The 14,280-nt window shown below is 45.5% G+C and overlaps 1 protein-coding gene across 2 annotated transcripts in view; it reads left to right on the top strand.

Moving 5' to 3' along the window:
- LOC138452986 (NACHT, LRR and PYD domains-containing protein 3-like) overlaps positions 1–14,280 on the top strand; it is a 412,210-nt gene that overhangs the window by 317,362 nt on the left and 80,568 nt on the right. For both annotated transcript variants that reach the window (XM_069605366.1, XM_069605365.1), the window contains exons 9-10: positions 3,549–3,719; positions 9,890–10,060. In XM_069605366.1, the coding sequence (XP_069461467.1) occupies positions 3,549–3,719; positions 9,890–10,060 (342 nt within the window). The remainder of the gene's footprint in view (positions 1–3,548; positions 3,720–9,889; positions 10,061–14,280) is intronic.

The raw sequence follows: 14,280 nt of genomic DNA, 5'->3' as shown, positions 1-14,280 counted from the left end.
GTTTGTTTGTGGGTCTCACTTGGCTTGGTGAAGTGCAGAGTCGTGGGAGCAAACCGTGCTTTAATTAGAAGCGCACGCATGTGGCTGGGCCGTGTTAAATAATGCAGTGTCCGTTTTATTGCCAAACGTGGTGCAACTGGATTTGCTTGGAAATGTCCCTGCACCACGTTATGGGCGCACGCGTATTGATACGCTGGCTCCCGCGTGCATTACGCGGTGAGTGTAGCACGTTTGCCGGCTGTCTCGGGCCGCTCGCGCGAGTGCCGTTAAGTGGGCGATGTGCCTTACTTGGATGAAATTCTTGCGTTGCGTGGGTTGCAAAACAGCTCCGGAGACTGAATCAAACGTGATGAGACAGTTTCAGCGTCGGAGTGGCTAGTTGACTCTCCGGGCTCCGGTGCCGTTCTGCCGAAAACTCGTCGCCATTGTTGAAGGTCAGGCTGTTGACGTCGCTGGGCGCAGCGCGGCAACAGGAGAAACAAAGTGAGGCAATATAAAGCAGGCCAAATAAATCAGGAGCTGAGACGGGAACGTCTTGACAGGTCTTTAATTTAACTCGAACTGCCGAACTGGCGGTAATCCCGCCTTCCCAATCACGTGGGTCGCAGCCCACTCGTAACTGCAATAAACAGAGGACTGTTCCTCTCAAACACAATAACAACAATGGAAGTAGGACATTACACGTCCAATTACTAAAGCTGGGCAGACAGTCTTGGCTAGGGAAAACTGACCTTCTGCTAATAAACCTCTACCGTAGTGTCAAAAAATTCCACTTTGACGAGTTCACCAAGTCAATTATGGACGTGGTGGATGAAATCTTAATGCAATGGGTGAACCCGCAGATGCCTTCTTTAATGTCGCAATTGGACGGGGAGGCCAGAAAATGTATGTGTGAAGCAAGGATGCGGGAACGATGGATGTTAAGTGGTCAGACAGAGGGGGATCGACCGGGGGCATCGACTTGGGGAAATGGATCCCATAGGGCTTGACTAGATTATTGTTTCGTTTCCAGAACCATTCGGGAAAGAGTGGAGAGGTTTGAAGTGATGCAACTAGCCCATAGTGACCATAACCTTTTAGCCACTACACTCAGGTTACCTTATCTCAAATATGAAAGGAATAAAATGCCTCCTGTTGATCTCGCCTGGGGGAAAAATAGGCTAAAGATAAAACGTAGCGAAGTTGCTACCATCCCGAGTCAATACGCTTTTTCCGCAGCTGGAAATCCCGGATTAGTGGAATATGCATGGAGAGCTGGTCCGATAGCACAGCGAGTAAAGTGCTCCATTTGACATTTGTGCAGAACCTGCTCACAGGTTCGAATCCCGGCAGGGCCAAACTCAGCCTTTCATCCTTCCCAGGTCGATAAATGAGCACCACACACCATGGGTAATAATAAGCTGCGCTCAGAGACCTGAGGGTTCGTAGCGCTATATAAATGCTAAATTATTATTATTATTTTGAAGGACTGACAAGGGAGGGAATACCCTTATAACACCTAAACATGCCCGTGACCGGGAGTTAGTAAGGGTAAGAAAAGTCTTTAGATCGGATGTTAAGAGGTTGAAGCGAGAGAAAGTCCCTGGGATGTTAGAAAGATTAAGGAGACGCAGAGAAACATATACAAACTGGATATAGGCGACAAAAGCGTTGCAAATGCAAAATGACGCTGAGAAGATGTTAAAGGCTGTCTGTGGGAAACATTCCAGGTGTATCTGGGATTTAATAAACAACAGTGACAACTTAAGAGAAATGGGACAGGTAACTGGCAGGTAACTGAAGAGGGATGGGTTAGTCATTACTCGACACTCTTCGCTATAGATGAAGGGAGGTCTCTAGCCAATTGGAGTACAATGGGAAAGGGCTGGTCCTTTGAATTTGACTTGACAGAGGCCAGGAATATGCTGCCTAAGCTCAGTTCTTCCAGTTATTCTAGCTGTTGGAGGTTTGGTTAGACATACTTGCCTTGATTAATGAGCAACACATTGACAGCACCCCAGTAGTCTTCATCCTATATATCGTGGCCATACTTAAAAGCTAAGCCCGACTTGGAGACTACCTCCCGTAGGTTCCGTGCAGAAGTTGGGTCCTAATCTAAGTGAACATAGGGGCTCTACCCATGCTGGCATGTCTATGCAGTCTACATTTTAGCGGTCAATGCCGGATGGCCCCGAGGCGGCCCTGAAAGGTACTTTGGCATGCATAGAGTTCCTTACTCCCTTAAAGGCGGGTATGATGTAATCTCTAGGTCAATTCCCAGTCATACATCTTCTGACGTCACTTGTTACAAAGCCGATTGGGGATCAATGAGTGCAAGGTTTCAGCCGGGTTTATGTCTAAATGGCACGCGCCAAGCGCATCAATTCAAACAAAGGCACAAGATGGCTCCCCCTGGCATTGAAAACCGGTCCACCAAAAACGCCGTGTCTAGGTTCAACTGTCTCAATAGTCTGAGTGCCCCCCGGCAGTCTTTGGGGGAGTTCTAGTCACTCTCAGACTGGGGTGTTTTAAGTGCCCTCCAACTCTTCTCTTCCACAAGCCCGGCAGCTGCGGTCCTCTCCTTCACTCGCTTTGTGGGATGCTGGGATGCTTGCCCAGGGGCCACACACTGCTGGTGTCCACACTGGAAGGAGTCTAGGGGCCATGGAGCCCAACGTGACTGGCAGGTCTTTAGAAACAGTAAAAGAAAAGACATCTTTCAGACCTTAACATGCAACACATATTAGCACTGAGTGAATCATGGTGTTATAAACAATGATGGAGCACCCCCTAACCCTCAAAATATAGTGCTATTCTCCAACTAAACGGACTAATAACTAAAACTGATTAGTGATGAATACCGATTAGTAACTAATAGTCAGCAGTGGGCATCCACCCCCTCGTCCCCGCACTATGTGGGCACTGCACTGCAAACCTACAGTGAGCCCATCCTACGCCACCCAAAGTGTCCACAGGGGCGTCGTTACCTGCTGGTGAGGTCCCATAGGTCTTGAAATCAACCCGCACCTCCCTGACGGGTGTTTGTGGGGCAAATAATGCGCACGCGACGGCCTCATAATTACTGAACACTATCATGTCCTTACACCAGTTTCCCAGTGTGGGGCCACTCCTCTTTAGCCAGTTAATGGGTACACAACACTGTTGCTTTGCTTTGAACCTACATGTTACATATAACACACACAGGATCCAGTATAACAAGGCAGCACACCGCATAAGTAATGTACACACTACACAGCTGAGCCCCCCAGCTGATTATGAACTGGAATTTAAGCCTGACTGAACACATAGTGGGTTTGTGTCTGTTGTTGTATTGGGTAGGGGGTCCTGAGGAGGGTGGTCTTTTGGGAACTTTCCCTGTTTCATATCTGCAAACGGTGTAAGGAAGCCAGGATGAACCAGAGCCCAGAGCGGAACGTGAGCAGGTTATGGAATATTTGCCTAATGAATAGGTTTGTGTTCCTGCTCAGTAAATGCCCCACCGTTGTGATGGTTGTGCACAAGGATGTGGCGCACTGGCTATACGGCTATCATGTCTTCTTCTGTCACAGGCTCAGGTGCTGCTCCCTGACAGGCTCCTGCTTGGCAGACATCTCCTCCCTGCTCTGCACACCCTCATCCCTCACTGCACTGGACCTGGGGGGAAATGCACTCAGCGATCTGGGGGTGAAGCAGCTCTGCGAAGGCTTGAAGCACCCGGCCTGCAGGATCAGGACGCTCAAGTAAGCATTGTGTGTGCCTGCTGGGTTTGCATATATTTGTGTTCATGTGTTTGTGTGAATGTATTTTTTGTTCAAGCCTTTGTGAGCCTGTGTGTGACTGTGTGTAGAGGGCCGTTTGTATACATTCATTCGGTCAGCTTTACGCAATGTTTATTTTACAAGCATGTGTTTGGTGTCTTCACAAGATGTGTCATGACTTACAGCATAGAAAGGGAAAAGTTACTCGGGGCACCATTTCAGGGCACCCAAAATACTTTACCAACAGCCGCCTCTCTCTGCAAGCGTGACATATTTTACTAAATAAACTGAAAGGTTATTTCTCAATGCAGTAGCTCTCAGTATATGCCAGAAAGGAGCACCATTTTAGAAATTGCTCTGTGTTATTATTCTGTTACTTTATTTGACATGAAGGTGGATCGCAACATCAAACAAGCAACACGTAATCCGCACCAACAGCACACGAGGCCCGACATCGATCCGATACTCGCACCAAAACTCAGCACACGGTATATACCAAACTGAAGCCGCCAACAGGACACCACTTCTCTCACTATCCTACTCCCTCTCCACCTTACTAAACCACCCCACCTTCTTGCTTACAGATCCGCCTGAGTGCCTGGGGACCAACTCCGTTGGTGCCGGTGCGATATACAAATATCTTTAACATTATAGAGAGTGACCTTACTCTGTGTTCTCTTGTTACTGATAGTGAAAGCATGCAGGCCAATGAGGGCTTGGCAGGAGAAAAGGGTGCTTCTCAAGGCCTTCTACTATCATAGTGCCCTGATAAAAAGAGGGGGAGAATTCCAGAGCTTCAGGCCATGAGCAGAGACAGCATTGCATCCTGGTACTTTTCTTTTAGAACTCTGCAATCTAAGGAAGCAGGCTAGAATTAAAGGGACAGGCTCTTGATGAATGAGGACATTTTCCTATAGTAAACGGAAGACCTTGACCATTAAAGGCTCTCTTGAGTAATGCACTGCACCTTCCATACTGTCCTCTTCCACACAGGAACCCAGTGAAACTGCCTAAGAATGGGAGATGCATGTTCCCTGTGCCTCCCTCCAGTAAGGGGTTTGGCCAGTGCATGCTGGGTAGCCTGCAGCAGTTTTATTTAGGTAATCAGGCACGCCCAAAGCAAGAGCAGTGCTGTAATTCATGGAGGAGGGGGCAATGGTGTTATCAGATGATGCTTGGTGACTTGCTGGCAGAAGTGTAAAATCTTATGCAGACCATCTGAATTTATCAGCGCTAGTATGAAAAAGGAACTGTCCGATTGAAAGGCCACATTCCTTAGTTAAGGAGCCAGGCTACATGTAGTTTATCTTAAATTCATAGACATAATGTGTTCTCAGAATCCCCCTTTCATAAACTTTGTGAAAAGTATTACTGCAGGAGTAAGGTGTGTGAGGAACCAGGAATGAGACACTGACACCGATATTTATGGTTTTGGTCAAAGACTTTTATTAAAATAAACTGGGGTTGGTAAATGCCTCTCTGTCCCTGCCCTAGAGAAGTTGCCCTATATAAAACAAAAGTAAGGGTCTGTCAGTGGTCAGACTGTCCAAAGCTAAACAACCTGTGTCCTAAGTACTATTCTGGACCTCTCATTCTAACAAAACAACTCTAAGGTGAAAAGGGAAAATGTGGTGTATATCCTTGTTCCAGAGGGTGGTTTCCTTCCCCTTGGGGTTCTCTTCACTCTGTTTTATATTCAGGAATATCAGTACCTTGAGTTGCTCTTGATCAGCAACACAACTCATACACAAAACAACTTGGCTCTTTGTTTTTGTCTTGTTAGGATACCTGGTGTTCTCTCCTGACAGATTTTCTTTCTCCTTTAATATATTTCCACAGCCTTTTCCTGATGTGCTCTTATCAGGACTTAACATCTCTTTACACACTGTTCAACTTGGCCATGCCTGGTATGCTTTCCTGCCAGGGCTTTCCCACATAAACTTGCTCATAACTTACATCTCCCTGGTCTACTCTCCTGCTACAGACTTTCATATATAATCACAGTTGCAACTTGCATTTGCCTTTTATACTCTCCTGCCAGGGACTTTCTTTTATGAACACACTTGCAACCTTCATCTGCCTGGCATACTCGCCTGCCTGGGCTTTCTTACATACGTATTTTCGTGCACCTTCAATATGCCTGGTATAGTCTCCTGCCAGGGATTTTCTCATGTGGGCTATTTGAACACCTCCACAGTTAATAGTCTCTTACACTTGCTTCATCTGGTATTGTATCTGTCTGGTATACTATTCCGCCAGGGCTTTCCTTATAAGTGCACTGTGCACACTTACGAACTTGATAGTTCTTTGTGCTTATTCTGTCCTGTCTTGCATTTGCCTGGTATACTCTCCTGCCAGGGCTACTTTTATAGATGTATGGGATACATTCACAAACCTAAATGTCTAGTGCACTTGTGCCGATCTTCATTTTAAAGTAATGCTCACTTGCTCGGCTTCTCATATATATCTGTATTTTATACACTTAAATGTCTCTTATCCTGCTCTATCTTCCATGTGCTTTATCAACAATTATTTGGGTTTGGCATGGCTGCCAATACTCCACAGTGTCCCTGCTTTCCTTGAATGGACTCATCAGCTCTTGCTGGCGCTTTCTATTTCTCCCACGATAAACTAGCAGCTGTTGTTCAGAATTTTCTTCCTGCTCGCCGCCTCTGCTTCTCTGCCTCTCGGAGTTCCTGCTGGGCTTTTTTTTCAGTGTCGTCTCTAGCTTTGGTAAGGTGGAGACTGCCTCCTAACATCTGCGAATGCTCAGAAGTCTTCTGTCGGCTTCTGGCATTCCTGCAGTGTTGTTCTCGCTCACAGTCAGCTTCCCTTCTCCTTCTTGATGAGCCGCTTGGCACCACAGAATACTCTCCAGCCCCATGGTCTCTCGGTCGATTCAGTCAAAACTCTGTTGCATTTGCATAATACATGCCTGGTGCCGTACCTATTACACAGTAAATGAAATTGTGATGTTTGACTTGGCCATCAAGTCTCTTCCCAATATGTCAACCAGTGTCTTTCGGGAATACAACAATGGCGCAACCATCGTGTATTCTCCCTCTGTTAAAGATAACTGTTCTGTAAATGGAACCTTTGTCATAGCTCCAAAAACCAGTGTGCATCCATTGTTATTTGTGACAGTGGACAGCCTCCTTCCCTGACACAAGATCTTGTCGCCCCGGTGTCAACCAAAAATGAAAACGCCCTATCCCCTATTACCACCGCCACCCGTGGGTTCCTCTTCCAGATCAGGAATTACTAATAGCACCGGACACATCAAGCTTCTCTTTGGGCTGCTCTATTTTGGATAAATGCTCTTCCCTGTTCCTGTAAAAGGGTATCCTCCTACCACTGTTGCACCCCCTTTGGTGGATTCTGTAAATTGTGGCAGTATATTTCTGTCCCACTGTCCAGACGGTTGTTGCACGTGCCGTATCTGTGGTGCATGTTGCTGTGGTGCTTGGTGCATCTGCGGTGGGCATCTGTGGTAGCATTTGTGCCTATGTCTGTGGTGGCATCTGTTGTGGGACCAGTTGCTGCTGCATATATTGAAATGTACCCTGTTCTTGATGTGTCTGTGCAGAATATTGTGGGGGAAATACAGGCCCCCATCTTGGACCAGGTATTTGCCATACTCTGTTCATTGCCCCTCTGCTCCTACACGCCCGTTCATAGTACCCTATCTTCCCACACGTCTAACACTGTGCTTCAAAACCTAGAGTTCTCAGTGGGCTGGTGGCCTCTGGTGCTCTGCAGTGATCGATCCCTCTTCCTCGCCCCAGTGTTTTGGTAATTCTGGGAAAGGAAGTCCATTTTTGATAATGCTGCGAAAAACTTGGATAAACATCCTTAATGGTTTTCAATGGTAAGTCAGTCCTGGATGATTGATAGATGGAACTGGGAAGGCAGTTTCATAAGTTTCACAAGACAGACCAGAGTTGGAAGATCGGCCTATAGGTTTAGGGAAAAAAGCTTTCCCTATTCTTCATGGGAGGATGAGATAATGTATGACAATATGCCATGAGGGTACTGTATATGGGAGGGTTATCTTCAAAGGAAAATGGGGGATACCATGTTGCGCCCGATGAAGCCATGACATCTCCCTGGGGGTTGTCTCTCCCCATTTGATCCTCCCTCATATAGCCACCGCCAGGATCAGGCAGCGGCTGCCATCTCCTGGCCACACGGGAGGAGGAAATCAGTGATGACTCCATCGGATTCATCACAGTGTGTTCTTCTCTTGGACGACGCTCATAGCACAGATGATATAAAGAAATCCTCCTCTTCTATTTCGTCGTCACACTCAAATTCCTTTTGCGCCACCTCTACTTGTGTTTCCCTGGGCCTGGAACTGTGAAGGCCTTGCCGGTCATGGGTGAAAGTAGACAACATTTAGGATCTACATACTGTATTCTGCATAAGATCCATGTCTGCCATCTTGCAATGCATGGTCCATAGAGCAGTAGATGGTTCCTTCAGAAGTCGCGGTGGTCACTGGATTGTTTTGTTGGAATTTGGTGAATCTGTCTCTCTGGGTGTTTGTATGGGGGCTTTTTTTGTAATTGTAATTGGTTATTTATAATACGCTTAATACTCAGAGGTTTCTAAGCGCAGACCTAGGGATTGAACCTGTGGTGCTCCATGTCGTCTTGCTTCTAAGGCGAGTACATTGCCCCTGAGCTATCCTCCCAAATCAATCCCACTTACTTTTTCCACATAAAATGACTTTAAAGCTTTGTCGATGTGTGATGCTCTTATGTCGTCCAATTTATGTGGCATGCCGAGTTTCAGGTTCTTTTGGAGGGTAATTCCTGGTTCTCGTAATATTTGGTTCGGTCCCGTGACAGTGCAACACCTCCTTACCAGCTGAGCCCTGACCTGGTCCCCTTTATCAACAAGGGTTCACTTTTACACTAACGGATGTAATAGTGCATAATACATATCAAGTGGCTCTCTTGCCTTGACGAGCCTGCCTGAGCTGGTGTCTCTCATAGTTTGCATTCACAAATGAATTTAGGTATACGGGCAGTGCTCTGTAGCAGCGGATCAGTTATTTGTAGGATTAAAGCATCAGGTGGCCCCCGGGGGAAGAAGCTTCCGATTGTGAGGAAGAGGGGGAAGACCTCACCCCTCATCGTCAGTTGTTAAAGCGAGCATGGCCTGACAGGTTCTCCCTTTGCTGCTGTATCACTGCTCTGATAAAGGAGCCGACACAGGCAATTCTGTGCAATTGTCTGCCCCATACATGTGTGGGGAAGCTTTTGTCATTGACCATGCGATGATGCCATGTGCACAATCATGCAACATAGGTAACTAGCTCATACCATCCCCCAAAATATTCCCACAATCCACAGCTTGCCAATAGAAAATGTGCACATTTTTCACTGTCCTTTTTAATGTGGCTTTTCGACCCATCCAGTGGTAATGTCCGGCCAAGATATCGACCCATAAACAAAGGACATGTGTGGGGCAATGTACATGCAATTCATTTTAAGGGAAATGATTTGCTTGATCATAGTCATTCCTAACAGTCTACATGCCCATGCTCCATATGGACGATGATCTTTATGATACGTATGATCCATTGGGTCGAGGATCCTTGTGATACATTGGGTCAAGGATCCTTATACTCTATTGGGTTGAGTATCCGTATGCTCCATTGGGTCAAAGATACTTATGATCCATTGTGTCAAGGATACTTATGATCCATTGAGTCAAGGATCCTTGTGACCCATTGGGTCAACTATCCTTATGCTGAAATTGGGTCAAGGATCCTTATGATCCATTGTGTCAAGGATCCTTATGATCCATTGTGTCAAGGATCCTTATGATCCATTGTGTCAAGGATCCTTATGATCCATTGGCTCCAGGATCCTTATGATCCATTGTGTCAAGGATCCTTATGATCCATTGGCTCCAGGATCCTTATGATCCATTGGCTCCAGTATACTTATGCTCCATTGGGTTGAGGATACTTTTGCTCCACTAGGTTGAGAATCCTTGTCTTGCATTGGATCGAGGATCCTTATGATCCATTGGGTCGACAATCATGGCCTATAAATCTCCATTTCTCTAGACTTCCTGTTCACAGAGGGTGGGCGAGAGGATCATGCTTAAGCTGTCTAACTGACGTGCACTGTCTCTTGCAGGATGTGGAGCTGCTCCATCACAGGCTTCTGCTGTGCCGATCTCTCATCTGCTGTCGGTATAAGCCCGTCTCTTGTGGAACTGGACCTCAGCGATAACGAACTTGGTGATTGTGGTGTGAGCCAGCTGTCTGAAGGACTGAAGCATGCAGACTGCAAAATGCAAAAACTGTGGTAAGAAAAGACAGGCGTAAATTGCAGAATATTTCTTTGTATGTAATTTCCCTCCCCACGGCCAGGACCATCACCATCATATGGAAAGGGCTCCACTCCCTTCCAAGATTCCAACATATAATCAAGAGCTGGTGTGACCCTTGCTGCCACTCCAATTAGTACAGCTAGACCCTCTTCCAAATATATTTAAGCCTTTTGTCCTCAACCCCTGAACTACCTCATCCTCCAAGACTCACTTTCTCTGTCCCCCAGAGATATACGCCCCCTTCATATCTGGTTTAACCTTTCCTTCAACCACCAATATATAGTCCTTCTGCCCTTGCGACTTGGTTATCCCTCCTAAATGCTGAACTCCGTCCTCAGTCTTGCCCCTCCAAATCATTTAACCCCCTCTCTGTTCTGTATGATGCATACCCTAACCTACCCAGCACATCTCCCATTCATGTAAAGTCAAACCAGTTACTCCAAGTACAGCCAATAGGAAGCTAACCTGAATAGTCAGAGAGAAAGCTTAAATAAATATAGCAAGAAGGAAGTTGGGTTTAAAGCAGACCTTCCTTTCTGTAACATTATTTTAGTAAATGTGCAAAGACTGTTGAGGTCTGCTAAGTCTTTCTTGTACAAGCTGACTGTCCTTCTGGAGCCATCTCTCTAGCATTGTTCAATGCAAGAGCCTGCCGGGAATATTCAGTTAGACCAACACACAATGTAGGAAGATCGAGCAATGGCACAATGGAGGTCACAAAGAGTGTGTTTAAGTGCCTTTACTAAGTTTGCAAGAGGGTATGAAGGATGGGACTATGTCAAATGGGGTTCTTCAGGTGCGCTCAACACCTGAGGAAAGTGCCTTTGTTCAGTATAAAAATATAGTACGAGGCTTGACTCTAGACTGTTCTCTAGTCGTAACAATGCGCAGTAGTCAGGCGGTCAGAGGATGCATTGAAAAACGTTATTACATCCCCAGGTAGTGGTGCTTGGGTTCGGTCACTACATGTGAAGAACGCAATAAGGGATTTGAATTGTCTGACTCTGTATGTACAACCTGCCCAGATTGTCCACTGCAGCCTCTATCGTGTATGGGCCTTGAAGGACTCAATATAGAAGACATCTAGATCCCCACGATTACAGCAGTATTTGTTCACAAATTAAAGTTGCGGGAGAAAGGCATATCTATCAAAACAGAGCCTTTTTTAAGACACTAAACAATCTCACATATTGCTGAAATATCCTGCCTCTATTAAATAAAACTTTTGGAAGAACCCCAGGGGATACAAGCCTTGATAGTGGCCTGAGTCGCAGGTCTGCTATACTCCATAACCGCCTCTCTGGGTGAAGAACAAAGTGTGAACCCCCCATTTGTGCCGGTGGTACGATGACCTGGGTAGCGACCTACCACTCTTCCCCGGGCTTCCCAATGCCGCCGCCGCTGGCTCTAAATTTGCTTTCCTAACGTTAGCGTGACTAATTCAAAGCCGCCACCGGCTCGGACTTAGTTTTATTAACATTTAAAATATGTCCACGCGGTGGCTTAACAACATTGCAAGCCGCCGCCGGCATATATTTGCAACGTAAGTAAAACTAATTAAGTGCCTGCAGCGACCCACGAGGTTCCCTTGTGACGGTCAGACCAGCCGGTTGTTGCCAACAGGTAACCCAACTGCACTCCCAGCGGACCAATGTCCCTTTAGGGTTTCATACATTTAAGTTCAGAGCAAATACATTTGACACAATACAAAGCTCAATCTTATATGTAGAATTTCTTATCAAACTTAAAGAAGCTGTTCGTTAGCACTAGTTTTAATAGTGTAAGTACAACACGCCCTGTCAGCTGTACAGGTTTCTGCTACAAGTAGAAGCCATTCCATAGCCTCCACGTCCACTCCGTGTACAATGTTTGTGTTAGAGAAGTTACATCCATTGTGAACAATGTGTCCCATCCCTTAGCAAACTCAATATCGTTGAGTTTAGAACACAAGTCGGACATACGAACGAGTAGCTTTAAATCTCCAGTAGCCACACATTTTGTAGAAGTGAGACACAATATAGCACAACTTAAATGTGTGATTTTAGAACAGGTGTCATTGGGAAACAGAGGTGGTGATCTACGTAAGAAGTTGCTTCAAAGAGAGATTGCATGGATAGACATACTGGATTCCCTAACCCGATGGGGGATGAACAGTGATTGGGATGTAATGTGTTTTGTTTAAACTTAGTCATGCCTTTACAAGATTGAGAGCGGGCTTAATGCCTGAGAGGAGTGGGGCAAAATATCACCAGTGGGGGGTTGATGGTGCAGCAACATGCATTGCAAAATGAAGTGACAGACGAAAGCCAACTCTTACAGGCATCGACCGATCCGGCGCCAGCGTAGGCAACTTCTTACACTAACTATGGAGAGAGGGTGAAGGGGTAAGTCTGTATAGTCACAGAGTTAAGTATCCCATAGAAATATGGCCGCCACCCTCGGAGCGCATGCAATGTGCATGCGCAGAGTTGCTATGGCCACGACAAGCATTTACACAGAAGTGAGGCACCAGACAGATTTCCCAGTCGGCTGCGTCACGTCCTATGCGGACCAAACACCAAGTAAGAGCCTCTACCTGTTATTTTAAGCTTTTCAGGTTCGATAGAATGAGGCAGCTATCTCGACAGCAGCAGCGGAAGTTGCTGTAAACTGGGCATTGGTGAGACTGCGCAAGATATAAGAGATGCGATTACCAGATTAAAGAATTTGAGAGCTGCTGGGCCTGATGGCGTATCCAATGTGATGCTTAAGGCACACAAATCTGAGTGGTCCATCTTTGTCGCAAAATTGTTCTCTAGAATTGCTGACCTTGGGATAATACCATCCTCTTGGACAACGGAAATAATTGGACTGATTTTAAAGAAGGGTAATGAGGCCGGTCCAGTTAACTATCGCCCGATTGCCCTTCTTGATACAATTGGCAAGCTATTCGCTACTTTCTTGCAGCAAAAGTTGACGAAATGGGAAGTCAAGAGAGGAATATCTGACTGTTGTCAGACTGGTTTTACAAAGGGTGAGACTGGTTTTACAAAGGGTGTTGGGACCAAAATCAACTTGATGTTGGTAAACCTTTAAAACTAGAAGCTCTGGAAAATAAGACAAATCTTTTTGTGGCATTCATCGACATGCATCAAGCTTTCGATACAATACATCGTGAAATGCTGTGGCAGAAATAAAAAAAATGGGAATGCCCACAAAATCTTTTACAGCCGATCAAAGCTCTCCATACTATGACATCAATCAGAATAAGGTTAAATGAAAAAGGCGAACTATCTGATGTAATTAAGACCTGTAAAGGGGTAAAACAGGGCTGCCCCATTGCTGCATGCCTGTTCAAGTTGTTCATTGCAGATGTGCCGGTGGCTCTAAATGAATTAAAGTGCTTCCCTCGAAAGATTAATGGACATCACATCAGCTGTATAACCTATGCTGATGATTTAGTTCTGATCAATTACACTCAGATAGGGCTGCAATGATTGCTTTTAAAACTGCAGTCATATATTATTGACAAAGAACTAAAAATAAATATAAAAAAAAAAACAAAAATCATGAGAATTGGTCCAATAAAAGGTAGAAGAAATAACATTTTTTGCTGGAGGATTGATAATGAAGTTATCGATGAGATCGTGGAAATTATATACTTAGGGGTAATGATTAACAAATCCATATGAGAATGGAGCTGGGTGCAAGACATCGTTCGACGCATGAGAACTTTTGCATTGCAAGGGACCAGAATTCATTGTCTATATGGAAAATTTACCCTAAACCCAGTACGGATCTTTTACCTACAAAAAGTAATACCTGCAATTACGTTTGGATCTGAAGCAGGTTGGAATCTAGATTACAGAATTTGGTCTCAATTGGAGGGGACTTTTTGGAAACAAGTACTAAGGTTGCCAAAATATATTTCAATGACAATCATCAGACATGAGTTGGCATTGGATGAGCTGTATGTAACTGTCATTTGGAAATCCATGGCTCTTTTAAGGAATGTGACTATGCTAAAGCTGGAACCGGCCTATGAAATACTCGCTTCTAGTGTCTCTTGCGGCCGACATACCAATGGACATTCTGCTGGTGCAGCCACAAATTGCAAAGAGAAAGCTTAAACAGTGGACATGGATCCAAAATGTGGAAAAGTTTGAAAGATTAGCAACTGCCCCAAAGCTTGGTCTAACAATGAACAAACTGAATA

This window comes from Ambystoma mexicanum, chromosome 4p (assembly GCF_040938575.1).
Source record: "Ambystoma mexicanum isolate Mex_15411 chromosome 4p, UKY_AmexF1_1, whole genome shotgun sequence".
Classification (NCBI taxonomy): Eukaryota; Metazoa; Chordata; class Amphibia; order Caudata; family Ambystomatidae; genus Ambystoma; species Ambystoma mexicanum.
This window is presented reverse-complemented; position numbering and strand designations above follow the sequence as displayed.